Source organism: Eschrichtius robustus, chromosome 17, assembly GCF_028021215.1.
Source record: "Eschrichtius robustus isolate mEscRob2 chromosome 17, mEscRob2.pri, whole genome shotgun sequence".
NCBI classification, from domain to species: Eukaryota; Metazoa; Chordata; class Mammalia; order Artiodactyla; family Eschrichtiidae; genus Eschrichtius; species Eschrichtius robustus.
This window is the reverse complement of record NC_090840.1, coordinates 8,770,348-8,786,332: the sequence shown is the minus strand read 5'-3', so window position 1 is coordinate 8,786,332 and position 15,985 is coordinate 8,770,348. Positions and strand designations below refer to the sequence as shown.

The 15,985-nt window shown below is 40.2% G+C and overlaps 1 protein-coding gene across 3 annotated transcripts in view; it reads left to right on the top strand.

Annotated features, from left to right (window-relative positions):
• The window catches only part of ASPH (aspartate beta-hydroxylase), a 220,290-nt gene that overhangs the window by 162,864 nt on the left and 41,441 nt on the right, over positions 1–15,985 (top strand). For all 3 annotated transcript variants that reach the window (XM_068525742.1, XM_068525741.1, XM_068525743.1), the window contains 4 exons: positions 1,510–1,660; positions 4,155–4,291; positions 8,960–9,058; positions 11,089–11,178. In XM_068525742.1, the coding sequence (XP_068381843.1) occupies positions 1,510–1,660; positions 4,155–4,291; positions 8,960–9,058; positions 11,089–11,178 (477 nt within the window). The remainder of the gene's footprint in view (positions 1–1,509; positions 1,661–4,154; positions 4,292–8,959; positions 9,059–11,088; positions 11,179–15,985) is intronic.

The following is a 15,985-nucleotide window of genomic DNA, read 5'->3' as shown; positions in this document are numbered from 1 at the left end:
CCTCTTGATACCTTTTGTCACTTGGCCTCCAGAATACCACTTTTTAAATTGTTATTTTCTTCTCTCTTCCTTCCGTCCTTTTCGCCGGTCCTATCCTGGTCCTTTCTGACCTCTGATGACCTTGAAATCTTGCAGCTCTTTAGAGTCCTGTTCTTGGACCTCTTTTCTCCGTCTACACTCACAGCTGCATCTAGCTTCTTAGCTCTAAATACCCTCTCTGTCCTCGAGGATTCCCCAGTGTTTCTCTCACTCTGACCTCTCTCCTGAACCCCAGACACATATAGGCACCTTTCTATCCATATCTCCACTTCGGTACCTGATAGACATTGGGGCTTAATTGGTCCAAAACTGAACTCCTGATCCCATATCCCTACAAACCCGCTTCTTTCTGCTCTAGCTTCCCATTCTCAGGAATGACAGTTCCAACTGGTCACTGCTCAAGCCAAAAATGTTGAATTCATCCTTGACTTCTCTCTCCCTTTCTCTTATACTCTACATTCAGACCATCTGTAAGTCTGTTGGCTCTGACTTTCAAGATGTACCTGTAATCCGACCACCTCTTACCACCTCATTACTGCTACCCTGGTCCAAGTTGCCATCACCCCTTGTCTTGATTCCTGCCAGAATGTCCTAACTGGGATCTCCACTATTCCCTTTACCCACCTCTGTATATTCTTCACATCACTGCCAGTGTCCTTTCGACTCATACAGGAGATCACGTCAAAACCCCTCAGTGTCTTTCCTTCTCATGTAGAGCTAGTGTATTAGGATTGGCAGTGGCTTACCAGGCTGGTGCCCCACCCCCCCATCAGTCTCCTCCTAGCTCCCCTTCAATGTACCAGCCTTTCCTCTATTCCTCACTTCTGCCTCAGGCCCCTTGCTCTTGCTGTTCTCTCTGCCTGGAATGTTCTTCTCCCAGGTATTTTCATGCCTCACTACTTTCAGGTCGTCTCTGATCATCCCGATTAAACTAGAATCCTCCCTGCCACCCCACTGTGAGTACACAGAAGCCTACTTTATTTTTATCCACAACACTTACGGCCACAAGACACATGATACTTTTATTTGTATATTGAGTTTCCCTTCTAGAACGAAGCAACGTGAGAAAAGGGCTTTGTCTGTTTTGTGCAATTTGTCTGCCACCTGTCTAGAACAGAATATAGTTGTTGAAGGAATGAATGAACACAGGAATAACCTAGTGATAGAACAGGAACTGTGGAGTTCTGTCTATTAATGATGTATAACAGGATGTAAATTCCATCAGCCCTCACATGTATTAGTCTTGCTTTTATGATAGTCTTTCTCATCTGTAGCTTAGTAGCTAATTTTTCTTCATATTATTAAAATAACATGCTATGTTGTTTTCCTTTATTTTTTTAATCCTTGACAAAAAGAAAATTTGAATTTGTCTTGAATTACTTTTAAAGCATGTCCCAAAGTCAACTTTTCATAAATATTTTGAGCCACTGCAAATACAGCTTGTCCTGGGACATTTCTCCCTTCCTCTAGTGCGAAGATGATTTGGCTGAGAAGAAGAGGAGCAATGAGATTCTGCGCAGGGCCATCAAAACCTACCAAGAGGCGGCCAGCCTGCCTGACGTCCCCGCAGACCTGGTGAAGCTGAGCTTGAAGCGGCGGTCAGACAGACAGCAATTTCTAGGTGAAATGGAGTAAGAATCAGTTCAGTGGCAATCAATGGCGTGCTTTTATCTGGAAAAACCCGCAGGCTGTGTATACTTTCAGAAGAGTTTAGTTACATGGAAGGAAACCTGAGTTTGATAACTAATTTCAGGCAACTTCTCTGGTTGTGTCAGACTGAAAGAGTAATCCTTCATGATTACAAAGATGCACATGGTACTTTGCCACTTACCCACCGCCAACACACACTTTAAGGAGGAGGCAAATGGAATTCTGAGAGGTTGGATATGTTGCCTAAGGAATCATAGCTAATAAATTAATAGGTCTGCAATCAAAAACTTCCTATCTTGCCAAATTCTCCTTTTCTCTCTTAACGGTAACCAACTGATTAATGGTGGCTGAAATCATCAGTGCAACAGTTTTTATAGAGGAATGTTAGGAGTTCTAAGCACTCTAAAAATTTTACCTGTAAGTTTTGACTCTATACTAAAGAAAATGATAGAAAAAGAATTTTTAATCACTAAGTAAATTTGCAAATGCTTTGAAAAGAGCAGCATAAAGCATCCTTTCTAACTGACCCAGGATCCCAGTGCCAAAGGCAAGGGAGACTCCCTGTACCCTAACTTCATTATAACCAGGCCAGTGATTGGTTCTCTCTCACCTAAAACGCCATCAGTAAGCCAGGAGGGAAGAATCTAAGCCATGTGTAACCCCTAAGGTGGGTTCTCTGCTGGCTGGATAAATTATGTAGACAAATTATCTCGATTACACTAGGAAATGCTCCTAAAAGTAATATTCAAAGTCAACTGAACTTTATATCAAGGATAAGAATTAAAGGTAGTTGTGTTGCTTTGGTAGATGACTAAAATCTGTGACAGGAGTAGAACCTAAGCGATGATTGGAAACTAGAAGAAATGGTCTTATTCTAGAAGAATGGACTTATATTCATAAGGGCCAGTCCTGGGGAAGGAAAACATACAGCACACGTATAGGATGGAAAAGGCAAGGCTGGGGCTCCATGGAGGCGCTCGCCGTGGGCACAAAATCAGTGTCACTGAGTTGTCCCCTCTCCTAGGGCTCTGACATGGCTTGCTTAGCACTGTGGATTTTTTACATTAATTTTGATTTTTTAAAAAATGTATAAAATATGCATCTTGATGACAGAATTTTTGATGCCCTCTTAAACTTTGCCTCTCTTGCCTCACCCTATTCCCGGCCCAGAGGAAAGACAGCCCACCAGTAGATTTAATCTTCTTTGGAAACAGTCCTTCGGTATTTGAATACAGTCTTTCCTCCGAATGAGAATGAGGCACGTTCACTAGAGGAGGGACTCGTGTGCAGACTAGGTGGTGAAGTCCCTTGCGATTCAAAGTGGAAGGGGCGGGGAGGACATGGCAGCTGGACGGACTCTCACCTGGGCCTTTGTCCTTTGTTGTTTATCTATTTTATATATAGTGGTGTGTATATGTTAACCCCAAACTCCTAGTTTATCTCCTGCCCCTTCCCCTTTGGTAACCATAAATTTGTGGTTCAACAAGGGAAGTTTAAAAGCAGCAGAAAAGTGAGCCCAAGTGGGGCAGGTGGAGGAGGAGGGCTACAGAGAGGTAGAGTCAGATTTCTTAGTGAAGGAATGAAAGGCTGAGCAAACCATCCCAGACTGGCGGGGAATGGGGAGCGGCCCGTGTGGTGAGTTGGTGGCGCTTTATGCCAAACAGTTTTTCTGTTACTGGAGCATCCAACTGCATTAGCTTATTGACAGTCCTACCATGTCTTGGCTGATTTTCAGTTTGTGGTCAACAAAGCCCCTTAGGTAATTAATTTTGTCATGTGGACTCTCATTTTGCACATTTTCCCGTGTACAATTTGTCTTTCCAACTGTGGTGAGGAGTGATGACAGTTGGCTCCTGAAATCTTAAATGTCCGTCCAACAGCCTTAAAAATGACTTGAAGCTGGGTTTTCATGACTCGTGTGTGCACAGTCCCCTGTCGTCCACCAGAGGGTCCCCTAATACTGGATGATGTCTCCTTTGCTCCAGCACTCGGTCATCACTGACAGAAGAGGACAGCGTAGTACCTCAGTGCCTCTTCAAGTTTCCTCCAGGATGCTAGACCTTGAAATCTATTAGACTTCTTATTTGCCTGTTCTGTATTCGTAATTTTAATTATAATAAATCAAAAATATCCCAGTAAACATTTTTTAATAAGGAACCGGTAACTAAAACTTTCTTAAGAGGGAATTTGACATAAAAGGGTAAATGTTGACAAATTTAGAAAATACGAGTGTCTTTAAAGTATTTATCATCAGCATTATATTCAGTATCTATTTATGGGAGTAACTGATGCCTTTGCAGCTGCAGGATGAAATTCTAATGGGTACTTAGCCATCAGTATATAGAATCAGATTTAAGCTGGTCCTCAGGCTCTGTTGAGTAGTCTCTTATGATGTGTAGTCTCAATACAGAGGTGCACAGAATCTGTTTTTATTTCTTTTTTCTTTTTTTCTTTCCACCAATCAGGTCACATGAGAGGTTCCCTGCTTACTCTGCAGAAATTAGTTCAACTATTTCCTGATGATACTTCCTTAAAGAATGACCTTGGAGTGGGGTACCTCTTGATAGGAGATAATGACAGTGCCAAGAAGGTTTATGAAGAGGTAAGCAAGCAGCAATTTGCTACTAACAATTAATCAAATTATTTTGAACATGAAGTTCTAATGTTATTTGTAAATTGCATTTAATACGCCTCATCGCTCATTCTCCTTAAGCTAAATCAAATTTGTCTCATTATAGTTGACATATCCTAAAAAGTGGTGCTTTCCTCCTTTGACTGCCGTCGGTCCCATAATTGGGAATCACTGGATTTAGGAGCAGTTGTCTTTTGACCTTTGTCCTAATTTGTATATTTTCTGAGAGAGCAGAAGTAAGACCTTTGCTGTTTATAGCATCTCTAATATCTATTCAGAGTGGGTTGAGCTTACAGTGTTGAAAATTTGTGCCACGTGCTAAAGTACCTGTTACAGGTCATAAAATAAGTCCCTATGGGGCACTGTATTTGCTAATGGCTGAGTGCCCTGCCTTGTAAAGTTTGGCTAAAGGAAACATCATGTATCTCAGTGATCCAGGAACATATGAGTGTAAGAACTGTCAAACTATATCAGACATAACCATTATTCTGCCACGGTCACAAGGCACAAAGATGGAATTATAGAATTTCTCCCTTCCTTCCTTCCTTCTTCCCTCTCTCCCTCCCTCCCTCCGTTCCTTCCTTCCCAAAAACCATGATCAAGTGTCTACAGGGTGTCAAGCACATTTGAGGTTAGGGCAGGATCTGAAAGCATCCTGGTTCCTTTCACCCACTATGGATTTGTCTTTCTCCAGCTTTTCAAAACCTTCCTTAAATATATTCATTCTTTTCACCTGGTACTAAATCTCAACTATATGAAACATTTTACTTCATTTTGAACAATAAAACTTACCTGCTGTTGTTTATACATTTGAAATCATAATCTCATCGGAATAAACATAACAGGATGCAGAAAATCTAAAATACAGCCTTATTATACAACCGAGTGAGTTTCTTTTTGAAGAAGCATTGCTAAACTGAAAATAAGTGTGGGGTTTGCCTTTTGTTCCCTCCTCTGACTGCTAAGTTAATAAGCTGAATCTGATAGATTCTCTTTCCTTTACTAAAGTTTATCCTGATATGTTTATGTCTCAGTCAGAGATCATTTTCAGCAAACGGATATTGTAATTTTATATTTTTCTTCATGTTGATTTTTATCTTGGAGTAAACTTATAAAAATCATTGATCGTTCCCTTTCTGGGTTTTGTTTGTTTGTTTGTTTTGCTGCTTTTAGTTTCAACAAAGACTGACCCCCACACACTTGCTTGGGAAATGGTGGTTAAGGAAACAAACGCAGAGTATGCCATCATGGAGTTACAATCTGGTACCAAGTCACTAATCTTGGTTAATTTTAACTTCCTCAATATCTTTCAAATCCCCTCCCTTTTTAACTCAGGCCCCATCATCTCTTACCTAAAGTAGGATAGATCCACTCCGTCCAGGCTTGTTCTCCTATGATCTTCGTCAACACAAAATGCCAATCTTACCTCCAACCCTTGGCTTCAGCTCTTTAGTGGTTCCCACTGCCCACAGCAGTGATCTTCAAACATGTTCCATTGCATACCCTTGCAGTATAAACTGTTCAAGCAAAAACTTGGGATATGTATGTTTATGTGTTTATATATTATGTCTATGTATGTATGTACTAATCTGTGATGTACATTGTAAAAGGTCCACATTCTAAAATAGGTCTTAAGATGAAATGAAATATTTCAAATACTTTTAAAATTTCATTTAACTGCCAAAATTTTTTTAACTCACACTGAAAAATTGATATTTTAGTAATATCCATGTGCAACACGATTTATGATTATATGATTTTTTTTTAGTCCTGGTAGTGTGTCCTGCAGAGTTTGTGCTGAAACTAGAAATGTCAGCTCTGCCAGTTTGTTGTTGTCTGTGCCTTGTGTGTGTGTGTGTGTGTGTTTGTATGTGTGTGTGTATGTGTAAAGAGAGAGAGAGAGAATCTGTGTAACATTTTTAGTATTAACCTCAATTTGGTTTTCTTAGAAATCTTCATTTTCTGAGGGTTTGTTGATTACAACTAGATAATACAGCCTGTGCATCCATTATGCACCGCATGTAAACTGCAGTAAGCCCAGTAGGTGATCATAAAGAATCAAGCCTGGAGGGCAGCCCTGTCGGTCACTCTGGGTCCTGACCACCCACCCTCCCCTCACAGTAGCAGGTGTGTGAGTGGGACGTGGGACTGTCCACCATGCAGATGAGAGAAGAGCCCTGGAGTCCATATTATATTTCAGAGACAGATATAGGTAGAGCATTTGTCATTTCTTTCCACTCCCCCCGAGGATTATCTTGTACGTGATACTGAACAGGACCTTCCGTGGTTTACCTCCTGTCCTTTTCTCCAGTCTCATTGCCTTTGCTGTTCCTGGCCCACTATTCCTTTTTATTCACTTTCTCCTGTGCCTTGAATGCCTACCCCCAAAGTCCCCCACCTTCCTTTTCCCTGGTGAGCTCCTATTCATCCACAAATACCTTTTAGCACTTGCCCCTGCCACACCCACCCTAGAGCGAGCTAGATGCCCGTCCTCTGTACCCCCGCGTGCCTCACGCCCGTCGCTGTGCTTACACTTACCACGGTGCGTTGCTGTCGTCTGCTTGTGAGTCTGTCGCCTTCTCTTGACTGAGAGGTTCCTGAGAAAAGAGAGTATATCTCACTTATGTTGATATGTCCAGAGCCTAGAAAAGTTCTGTGTGTTCTACAATAGCTAGTAAATTAATACATTTGCTAATTACTTGAGATGATGGCTGTGTCTACAGTAAACAGAAATGTCATCTGCGTAGCTGCAGTAATTGTAATAATTCCTTTGTAGTTGTGCTACCAGAAATGTGATCAGCCTCAGTACAGTTCAGTTCCAGAAGTGTTTATTGAGCTCTTGCTCAGCACCTGACTCAGTAACAGCGCCGTGGAAGGTGCAGAAGAGGCAGAGTCTGGGCTCTCAGAGATCTAGCTGGGGAGTCGAGCCCGGCATGCAGCCATCTGTTCAGTTAGTACAGAGTTCTCCACGACCTGCCATGTGCCCAGCTCTGCTCCAAGCACTGGGGGCCAGCAGTGAGTGCAACAGACAAAAGCCCTGCAGAGTCTCCATCTTTGTGGAGGAAATCCAAATAAAATAAGTCAGATGGTGACGAGTGCTCTGAAGAAAAGGGAGTCTCACCATAAACAAGTTAGAAAGTGATAGTGATGCAGCTGGAGGGTCTGTTTTATATCAGGTGATTCGGCTTAGGCTTCACTGAGATGCTAACCTTTGAGCAAGGATTTCATCACAGTAAGGGAGTGGGCCGTCTGGATGTCTGGGAGAAGACGGTTTGAGGCAAAGGAGTACTGTGTGTGCAAAGGTCCTGAGGCAGGGGTGCCTTTGGCTTTCTATGCAGCAGCAAGGAGTCCAGGGTGCCTCAGAGTGGCTGATGGGGCTGGATAGGAGAGGAGGCCAGAGAAGTAGAGAGGCCCAGCCCAAGGGAGGTCTTAGAGACTGTTCCTAGAACTTGGTCTTACTCTGAGTGAAATGGAACCCCTTTGGGTTTTGCATAGAGGAGGGATAAAATCTGACTTAGGATTTAGTGCTTCCTTTCAGGACCCACGTGGAGAATGGGTTACAGGAGAGTGGGGCAGGGGTTCAGAGGGTCGGCAGTTAGGAGGCTCCTGTAAGAAGGTAGCAGAGAGATGAGAGACTTGGACCAGGATGGCAGCGGTGGAGGAAGTGACAAGGAGTTTGATTCTGAATATATTGTGATGGTATCATTGGCTGTATTTGCTAATGGATGAGGTACAGGCGCAGATGCAAGATGGAAAACACTAAAATATTGGCAGGGTGCACTGTGGACTCACCAAGAGTATGGGGTCCCTGCCCAGCACACTTACTCCTTCTGTGTGAAAGATCCCATGACTCCCTTTTCCTACTCAGGCTCAAGGATGAAGAGAAGCTGTAGGATATTCATCTTTTCTCTACATGCATTCAACTCAAACCTTCTTCACCCTTCACTTTTGGTCTGTAAATTAGTTTGTCTAAGCAGCTTCACAAGTTGAGTGTTGTTTTGGTTTCTCACTGCTAATATTTAATTTAGAGGCATTTTGCATAATTTATCTTTAATCATAGTAAATGCAGATGATAATAAACAATGATCTGATTTATATTAAATATTTACCTGGGTTTTATCACAGAATATTGGATTTGGTCACCACTTTATCCTCAGTCCTTAAAATAGTCTGGGTGTTCAAGAAATTTATGATGGATCGTGATATATTTTGAATGCAAATCTAAATTTTCTCTTAATTAAGGCAATGTATAGAGTATGTACATAAAGAAATGTATAATACCCATTTGGAGTTGACTTCAAGTAAAGCTAATTTAAAGCAGTTTTTCCTGATCACGAAAAAAATACTGAAGTCATGAAATTGACAGAGGTTTTGCTGATTTGCATTGTTAAAGCAATGCTTTAACAGTCATTGCCTTTTCATTCATTTCTTCATTCTTGGAGAACATTTTGAGTTGAGGGGAAATGGGGCCATTTAAGCCTAATGTATTGCAATGAGACAAAACACTATAGCATTTTAAGCTATAACATCATAATCCAGTCCAAGTACTGTACAGCAAAGCTAATTAAAATTTGTTTTGATGGTCATTTGTAGAATTCATAGTCCATCACAATAGCTTTTTGTTTTCTTTGTGTTTAGGTTCTGAATGCGACGCCTAATGACGGTTTTGCTAAAGTGCATTACGGCTTTATTCTGAAGGCACAGAACAAGATCGCTGAGAGCATCCCCTATCTAAAGGTAGCTCCCTCCTTTCCTCTGTTTTCCTCTTCTGATCCCTTTGAGTCATTTGGACACCCTTGATTATCTATTGTAGATTTATTGGCATGCACTGCTGACTCTTTTCAATGCCAAAATGTACACCCTTGGACCATGACATTCACAGACAGTGTGGTCCTTCAGCATAATCAAGAGTATCAGAGGTAGAAGTACCAACTACGTGAGCAGAGACTATTTGGAAAAAATTTTATGAAGAAATTCCTAAAACTGCAGTTGTTATTAGTTGATAAAATATTTTAAAATATGGACGTGTTAACTGTTACTTTTACAATTTAATTATACATGGAAATGACTTTGAACAGGGCTCATGGAAACCTTTACAAAGTGAGGTAACAAATGCAGACTGAATAGGTCAAATCCCCAAGAGCCTGATAGCCTTAAAGACTCAGAGTAAAATATGCCATCATTTTTTTCTCACATAAAAATTGAAGTTCACCAGAATCATATTTGGTCTGGCTCGGGGCTCTCCAACAGAACTTACTGCCACAAAGGAAATGGTCTTTATTTGTATCCTCTATATGGTAGCCACTAGCCACATGTACTGTTGAGCATCTAAAATGTGGCTGATGTGACTGAGGAACTGAATTTTTTATTTTAATTGTAATTTAAATAGTAACACTAGCTAGTAGCTACCATATCAGCCAGGTAGCTGATCGACTACTTGTGAACTTTAAGTAGCGCTTTTGTGATCCACCTTTATGATCTCTTTCTTTCACATGACTTTGATCTGAGATCCCAAATAGTGACCCACTGATTGCAAGTAGCTTGCATGTTCTGTTTGGCCAGCATAATTCTCTTAAAAACAATTTTAATTGCTTGCCTTGGTTGAAAATCTGAACATTTTATATGAGCATGCAGATTTCTGGTGTCTCTGGAAAGGTCACATGTGGCCCACATCTCAGCACAGGAGCTGAGCAATGGTGTCCCCTTGAGGTGGGCATGCACCCCTCAGTCTGTCTTGGCTGTCACTGGGCCTCTGCAACCTGCCTATTCCCTACCATGACCCTGTGGGCATGTGGGTTTTTCTGATTTAAAGTGTTCCTCTTAGATTTCCTTTCCTATAATAAGGACCTAACAGTACTCTCCTGGCTCAGAGATGAGGAAGTGGAGGGCAGGGTTGGTTAGTTAATGAGCAATGACGTTTATTTGAGTGTCAGTCAGTCAAGAGCCCAGATCACAACTCTCCTCTCATGAGTGATGCTTCTGTTTCATGCTGCTATTTTCCAACATTATGCAAATAAAATTTCTTCCGAGTAAAAGATAACGGGCTTCTTGTGAAGAGGCCTCAAAGATGCAGTTTTTTAGACATTTAAATATGTTGTATCTTCATCCTTCTTTTACTTTTCTAAATTCATTCTCTTGCTTTAATATTTTCTCTCTCTCTTTCTTGTTTTTACATAAATGTAAATTTCAGTTCTTTTGTGGACAGTGGGGATGGAAATCAGCTGAGTGTTTTAGGATAGGAGGTGTTTAATAAAATTAAAGATTCCAACCGGCTTTAATCCTGTTGTATGTTCTGTCAAAGATTTCATTGAAAAGTGAGGACACATTTGTTTTGAGTGGAAAAAAAATATTATTTGCAGTTGGGTCTCTATCATTTCAAACATCTATGAGCAACTAAACATTTTGGTTCAGGGATAAAAAAGCCTCTAGATGACATATGGTCAGATTTGGAGAGCAAAATAAATGTGATAGAAACTCAGACAAAGAAATTCTTTGAGATATTGAAATACGATTGCTCCTGCAGAGACAGTTCACAAAGAGTCATACTGATTTTGTGGCGTATTCCACTGTTAATTGATGATGAATATGTCGTTAAGTTGAACTTTATCACCTCCTTTTGGCTTTGCATTGTAAATGTTGACCAGTAACCTAACTGCCAAACTTCAATATTGAGGTGATTTTCTGATTCTTAGAAAACATTAAGTAAATCAATGAATTAAGTCTGGTATTTAATTCTTTCATAAATACTGACACTGTCCTTTCTACAGGAAGGAATAGAATCTGGGGATCCTGGCACTGATGATGGGCGATTTTATTTCCACCTGGGGGATGCCATGCAAAGAGTTGGAAACAAAGAGGTAATGCATTCGTGAACTTTTTGTTCTCTTTAACGGAAGATAGAGGAGGGGGAAAGTATTTCTATGAGAGAGTTACAATTGAAAAAAATGTGTTAAGCATAAACTTTTGAAGGTGGTGATTTAAACTTTTTGTAGCAACCTAACAATTCTTACTAAATCCTATAAAGAATTTTTGGGATTTGACTTTTATAATTTCTTTCAAGAGAGTATCTGAATAATCATGAGTAGCCTCTAAATTAGTGTGCCTGCGTGTATGTCTGTGTGTGTATCTATAGAGATAGATATTGCCTTGAAAAAATATTTTTAAAATTATGAAATGAAGAGATGTGTTTGAAATTTTTAAAATATTTTTGAGATAATTTTACAGTTTGCCTAGATTTATTTTTATTTTATTTTGGAATTTAAAAAGTAGTTATTTTTAGAATGAAGTCTTTATTCAGCTGATTCCTAAGCACACTGAACCCAGTAGTTAATTGTGTAATTTACCTTCCAAAATATTTAATGCCAAGTTGAAGATGAATACCTATAGCTATAATAATGACTGGTATTGACACAGAAAATATAGTAGCTAAAGCAAATCACATGTTTTCTTTGTGATTATCCCTTTTTTTCTGAGTACAGTGTCAGCTTCTTTAAACGTAACATTTGGTCATTAATCATGACATCATACAATGTAAATTCCCAAACTCTCACCATCCACTTTGGTTCACACAGCATTGCTGGGCTGTCCTTCACCGTCGCTTGGCTCTAGGCTGGGCTGTCCTTAGAGTCAGGGATCAAAGGCTGTAGTGAAACCTTGGCTCTTTGTAGCCATGCATTCCATATATGTAATAAAGTGACATCTAAGGATAACATAGCTTCGGGTTTCTAAAATTAATAAGAACATGGGACCATTTGGACAATTGAGGGTTCATTGGAACAAGGGGTTTTGTGATGGGGTAATTGCCAGCTAGTGACCGGAACCAATTGCGGGTAACAGAAATTTGGATGATTGACACTGTTTTCTTTATACATTTCTATGTGTCTATACCTTTCCCCTTCTGACCTAACAGTCAATCAACTGGAATAGAATGAGAAATGAGAGACGAAGAGAAAGAAGGGAGAAGAAATTGTTGATTAGTAGTCACTTTTGTGTTCCTTCATTCTTTTAAGATGTAAATGCCTGGTACCTCCTTTGAATGAGAGGGATAAGAAAGATTTTGCTACAGTATCTAACACTTGATAAGTGTTCGTATGTGATTGCTATAAATGTAATTGTCACTAATTAATTTACCTTTCAACATCTCATGGTCCAGGACAAAGGCAGATAAAAGAAGTCTGTGATTTAGTCTCACATCTTAGATGAAAACAGCCCTTACTTCAAGGGCAAAGAATTCACTACTACACGTTGTTAAGGGCTTGGGATTTGAACCTATGGGATTGTTCTATCAGCTTAATTATCATTAAGACACAAAGAACGGCACAGTTCTTGAATTTAAAAGCTCACAAAGATTTATCCTTATAGGAGAAACAAGCCTATAGAAATGCCACGTTAGCATATTCTCCATATTAGATGTTGAATCTGAGTTGACTCTCGTGCTCTGAGTTTTCATACCAGGAAGCAACCCTCCTTCATGCTCTTAAGCTCTGCTCCAGGCACGAAAAGAGAAGCAGACCCACAGCCTCTGTGCTGCAGGGGCTGACAATAAAGTAGTTTTGACTTTTCTAATGGGATCATTTTGTACGGGCAGGAAGCGGGAGAAAGACCAATCATGATCCTCTCGTAGCAATTCAGCCTCAGCTTGTCCCAGAATTTCTGTGACTCCCAAATCCACATTCGAGCTCTCGTCTCCTACTCAAAGTCCACAATCTACTGCCTGCCTAGTTTCTCCGCACGTTGCCGCAGTGACAACTCACTTGTTCTCCTCTAAACCACGTTTCTTCCCGGGTTCCGGCTCTCACTGGATGGTATTGCCAACTCCCAGGATCCAGACTTGAATCAGCTTAGCTCCTCCCTCTCCTGTGACAAGCCCCCTCCTCACTCCAGGCCGGTCAGGTCAGTCAGCTTCTTCGATGTCTGGCGTCCATCTCATCTTCCCTCTTGCTTGGTCGGTGCTCTAATTCCAGCCTTTGTTGCCGTCCACCTCTGTGACGGCTGCAAGAACCTGGCTGTCGGTTCCTGCTTTAGTCTTACTTTCTTCCAGGCATCTTGGGCTCAAGAACCCCATGGTGCAAAATAGAAATAAAGCCCTCTTCCCAAACGATGGCATTCCTGGTTCTCCCAGGCCAGTTGAACCACCTGTTCTCATCACAAGTGTGTGTCCCGTGTCCCACTGTGCACCATGCTCCAGGCAGAACAGGCTCTGGCTGGGGTCACGTACCACGGGCCCCAAACGTGGCCTGGACTTTCCTGAGTTAGACTCTCTTGACGTACTATGTCTATGTAGTTCTGTAGTGAGTGTGTGTGTGTGTGTAAACTATACCTGGGATTAATTTGAAGTATAGTAGACATTGATATAGACCACATTTAACAAGGTGCCCAGGTATGCTTCCTGTGTATTTTAGTATTCCTGTAAAGAGGACATTTTCAGAGGATTCTAACAGCTTGATCATGGATTTTCTAGCAACTTTTATTGGGAGGCAGTCTAGATGTTTTAAAAAAAAAAAAAAAAAAAAAAAAGGAGTCTGGCTGAATTCATTGGGTCCCCTATATAATTGAAGGTATCATTGAAGATGATTTTTTAAAATTTCGAATAGATCACTTCACAGTTTTGTTTCTCTAAAAGTTAAATGGCAGAGGGTATAAAACCAAGGGCCCTGTTTGATGCACTTTGAGTGTCAGAAAAGCTCTTATGGGCAGTTAAACATGCCCCCGTAATCAAAGTCTCTTGCCCAGACATTCAGCCTGTTGACTGTTAAGGCCAAGACTGAAATCTAAGACTTCTAACTCCTGAACTAGAGTTATAAGTTTTGCTATAATATGTATATTAATATAATATGATAATAATATAATATATTTTCCTATAATAATTTCTTTCTCACTACTCTAACAATATGCCTAGTCCTTAAAATGAATTGCTGATGATTAAAAACCTAATGGACTGTAAGGGTTTCCAAAAATCATCCGTTGTAATTAATAATGTTGTTTAACACTGAAAATTATAGGAAACAAAATCCTAAATTTAAATTGGACAAAAATAACTGAAATAGTCAATTTAATTTCAAAGGTAAAATGCTATATTTTTTGAAATCAGACAACCATGAGCTGTTTTTAAAGAAATTACTTTATGGTTACCACTTACATGTATTTCAAGGAAAACATATAAGTGATTAGTGTATACATTCTTAATTTGAGATATTGAGAAAGATAATTAAATAAGAAGATCCCTTGTGATAGTTTTTTTTTTTTTTAATGATACAAAGATAGAAGGAAAGAGGAATAAATTGCCAATAAATTGCCCTGGGTGATAATTCAACATATTTAGTCTTTTTAAATCTCAGATTGAGCATTTGTAAAATGGAGCTATTTAGGGTTATTGGAAAGATCAAATGAAATTACGCATGCACAAGCTAGTAGTAAGCTGAAAAGTGTTACTGAAAATAGGAGTGGTTCTGCTATCACACTTGATTTTTCTAACGAAGGAAATTTTGACTTATGAATTTTAAGAGACTTAAAAGTTATTATTTCTTACATCTAAAGTAAGATGGGGTTTTATGAAGATATTCTTCTATCTTCTTACTCTGCTTGCTATTAACTGCCTGTTTTCACTGATCAAAATGTGTATTTGAAATCACTCTTCAAAAGTAATCATTAGATCAGAATTAAAATAATGGAGGGGATACCATTAGGCACACTCCTAGAACCGTCTTCCAGTCTAAAGACGATGGGGTGAGCACGGTGCAGGACGCATGTGGGGAGGGCCGCTGGGAGAGGTTATGGTTCGGGCGTCCTTTGAAGGGTACGCATGGAAGCCAGCTGTCCCTGAAAAGGCTCGTTAGTCTTCTTGGAGGCAAATTGTATCGTGTTACAGCTAGCCTACAACCGCAAATGTTATCCCTTATGGCAGGAAAAAAAAAATACTAGGAACAAAAATTCCCTTCTAAAAAAATCTAATGCGGGCTATCACTCTATTTACTGCTAACTCAGAATAATATTTTCTTGCGGTCTGCTTCTTTAATGGAGGATTTATACTTCGTTACCTTGGGGCAGCCTTCTTCATGTGAACGTGAGAAGATTGTTCATGTTGCTGTCCGGGACTTCCCTGGCGGTCCAGTGGTTAGGACTCCCCGCTTCCACTGCAGGGGGCACGGGTTCAATCCCTGGTCAGGGAACTAAGATCCAGCATGCCGCCGGGCGTGGCCCAAAAAAAAACACAAAGAAGAAGTTGCTGTCCTTCTTAACATCCCAATTCAGTAAATGCAGATATCTGTGAAGAAACGATGAAAGTCATACTCCTTTCCTTTGAAAGGAAACACAGACTTTAAGAAATGAAAGCTAAAATATAAACATAGTCCCCTTTTGTGTCTTAAATGATTTACCCACTCAACAAAGTCCTAGGGTCTGCTGGACACTCCGGGGAGACCAGAGTGAGTGCAGTGCAGTCCTGTGTTCAGAGAGCTTACAGCCTAGGAGTGAAAATAAAAAACACACATTTATTTAAAATAATAGGTCATAATCAGAGACCCAATCAAATAACAGTATTTTTGCCAGTGTAACAGATTTGGGCACCTGACTAGCAAGCTCTTTATTTAAAAGTCAGACCTTGTTGTTAGGGACTTTAATTGTAAAACTAGTAAAACTGCTTCATTTGAAGTTCAGTCTTTCTGA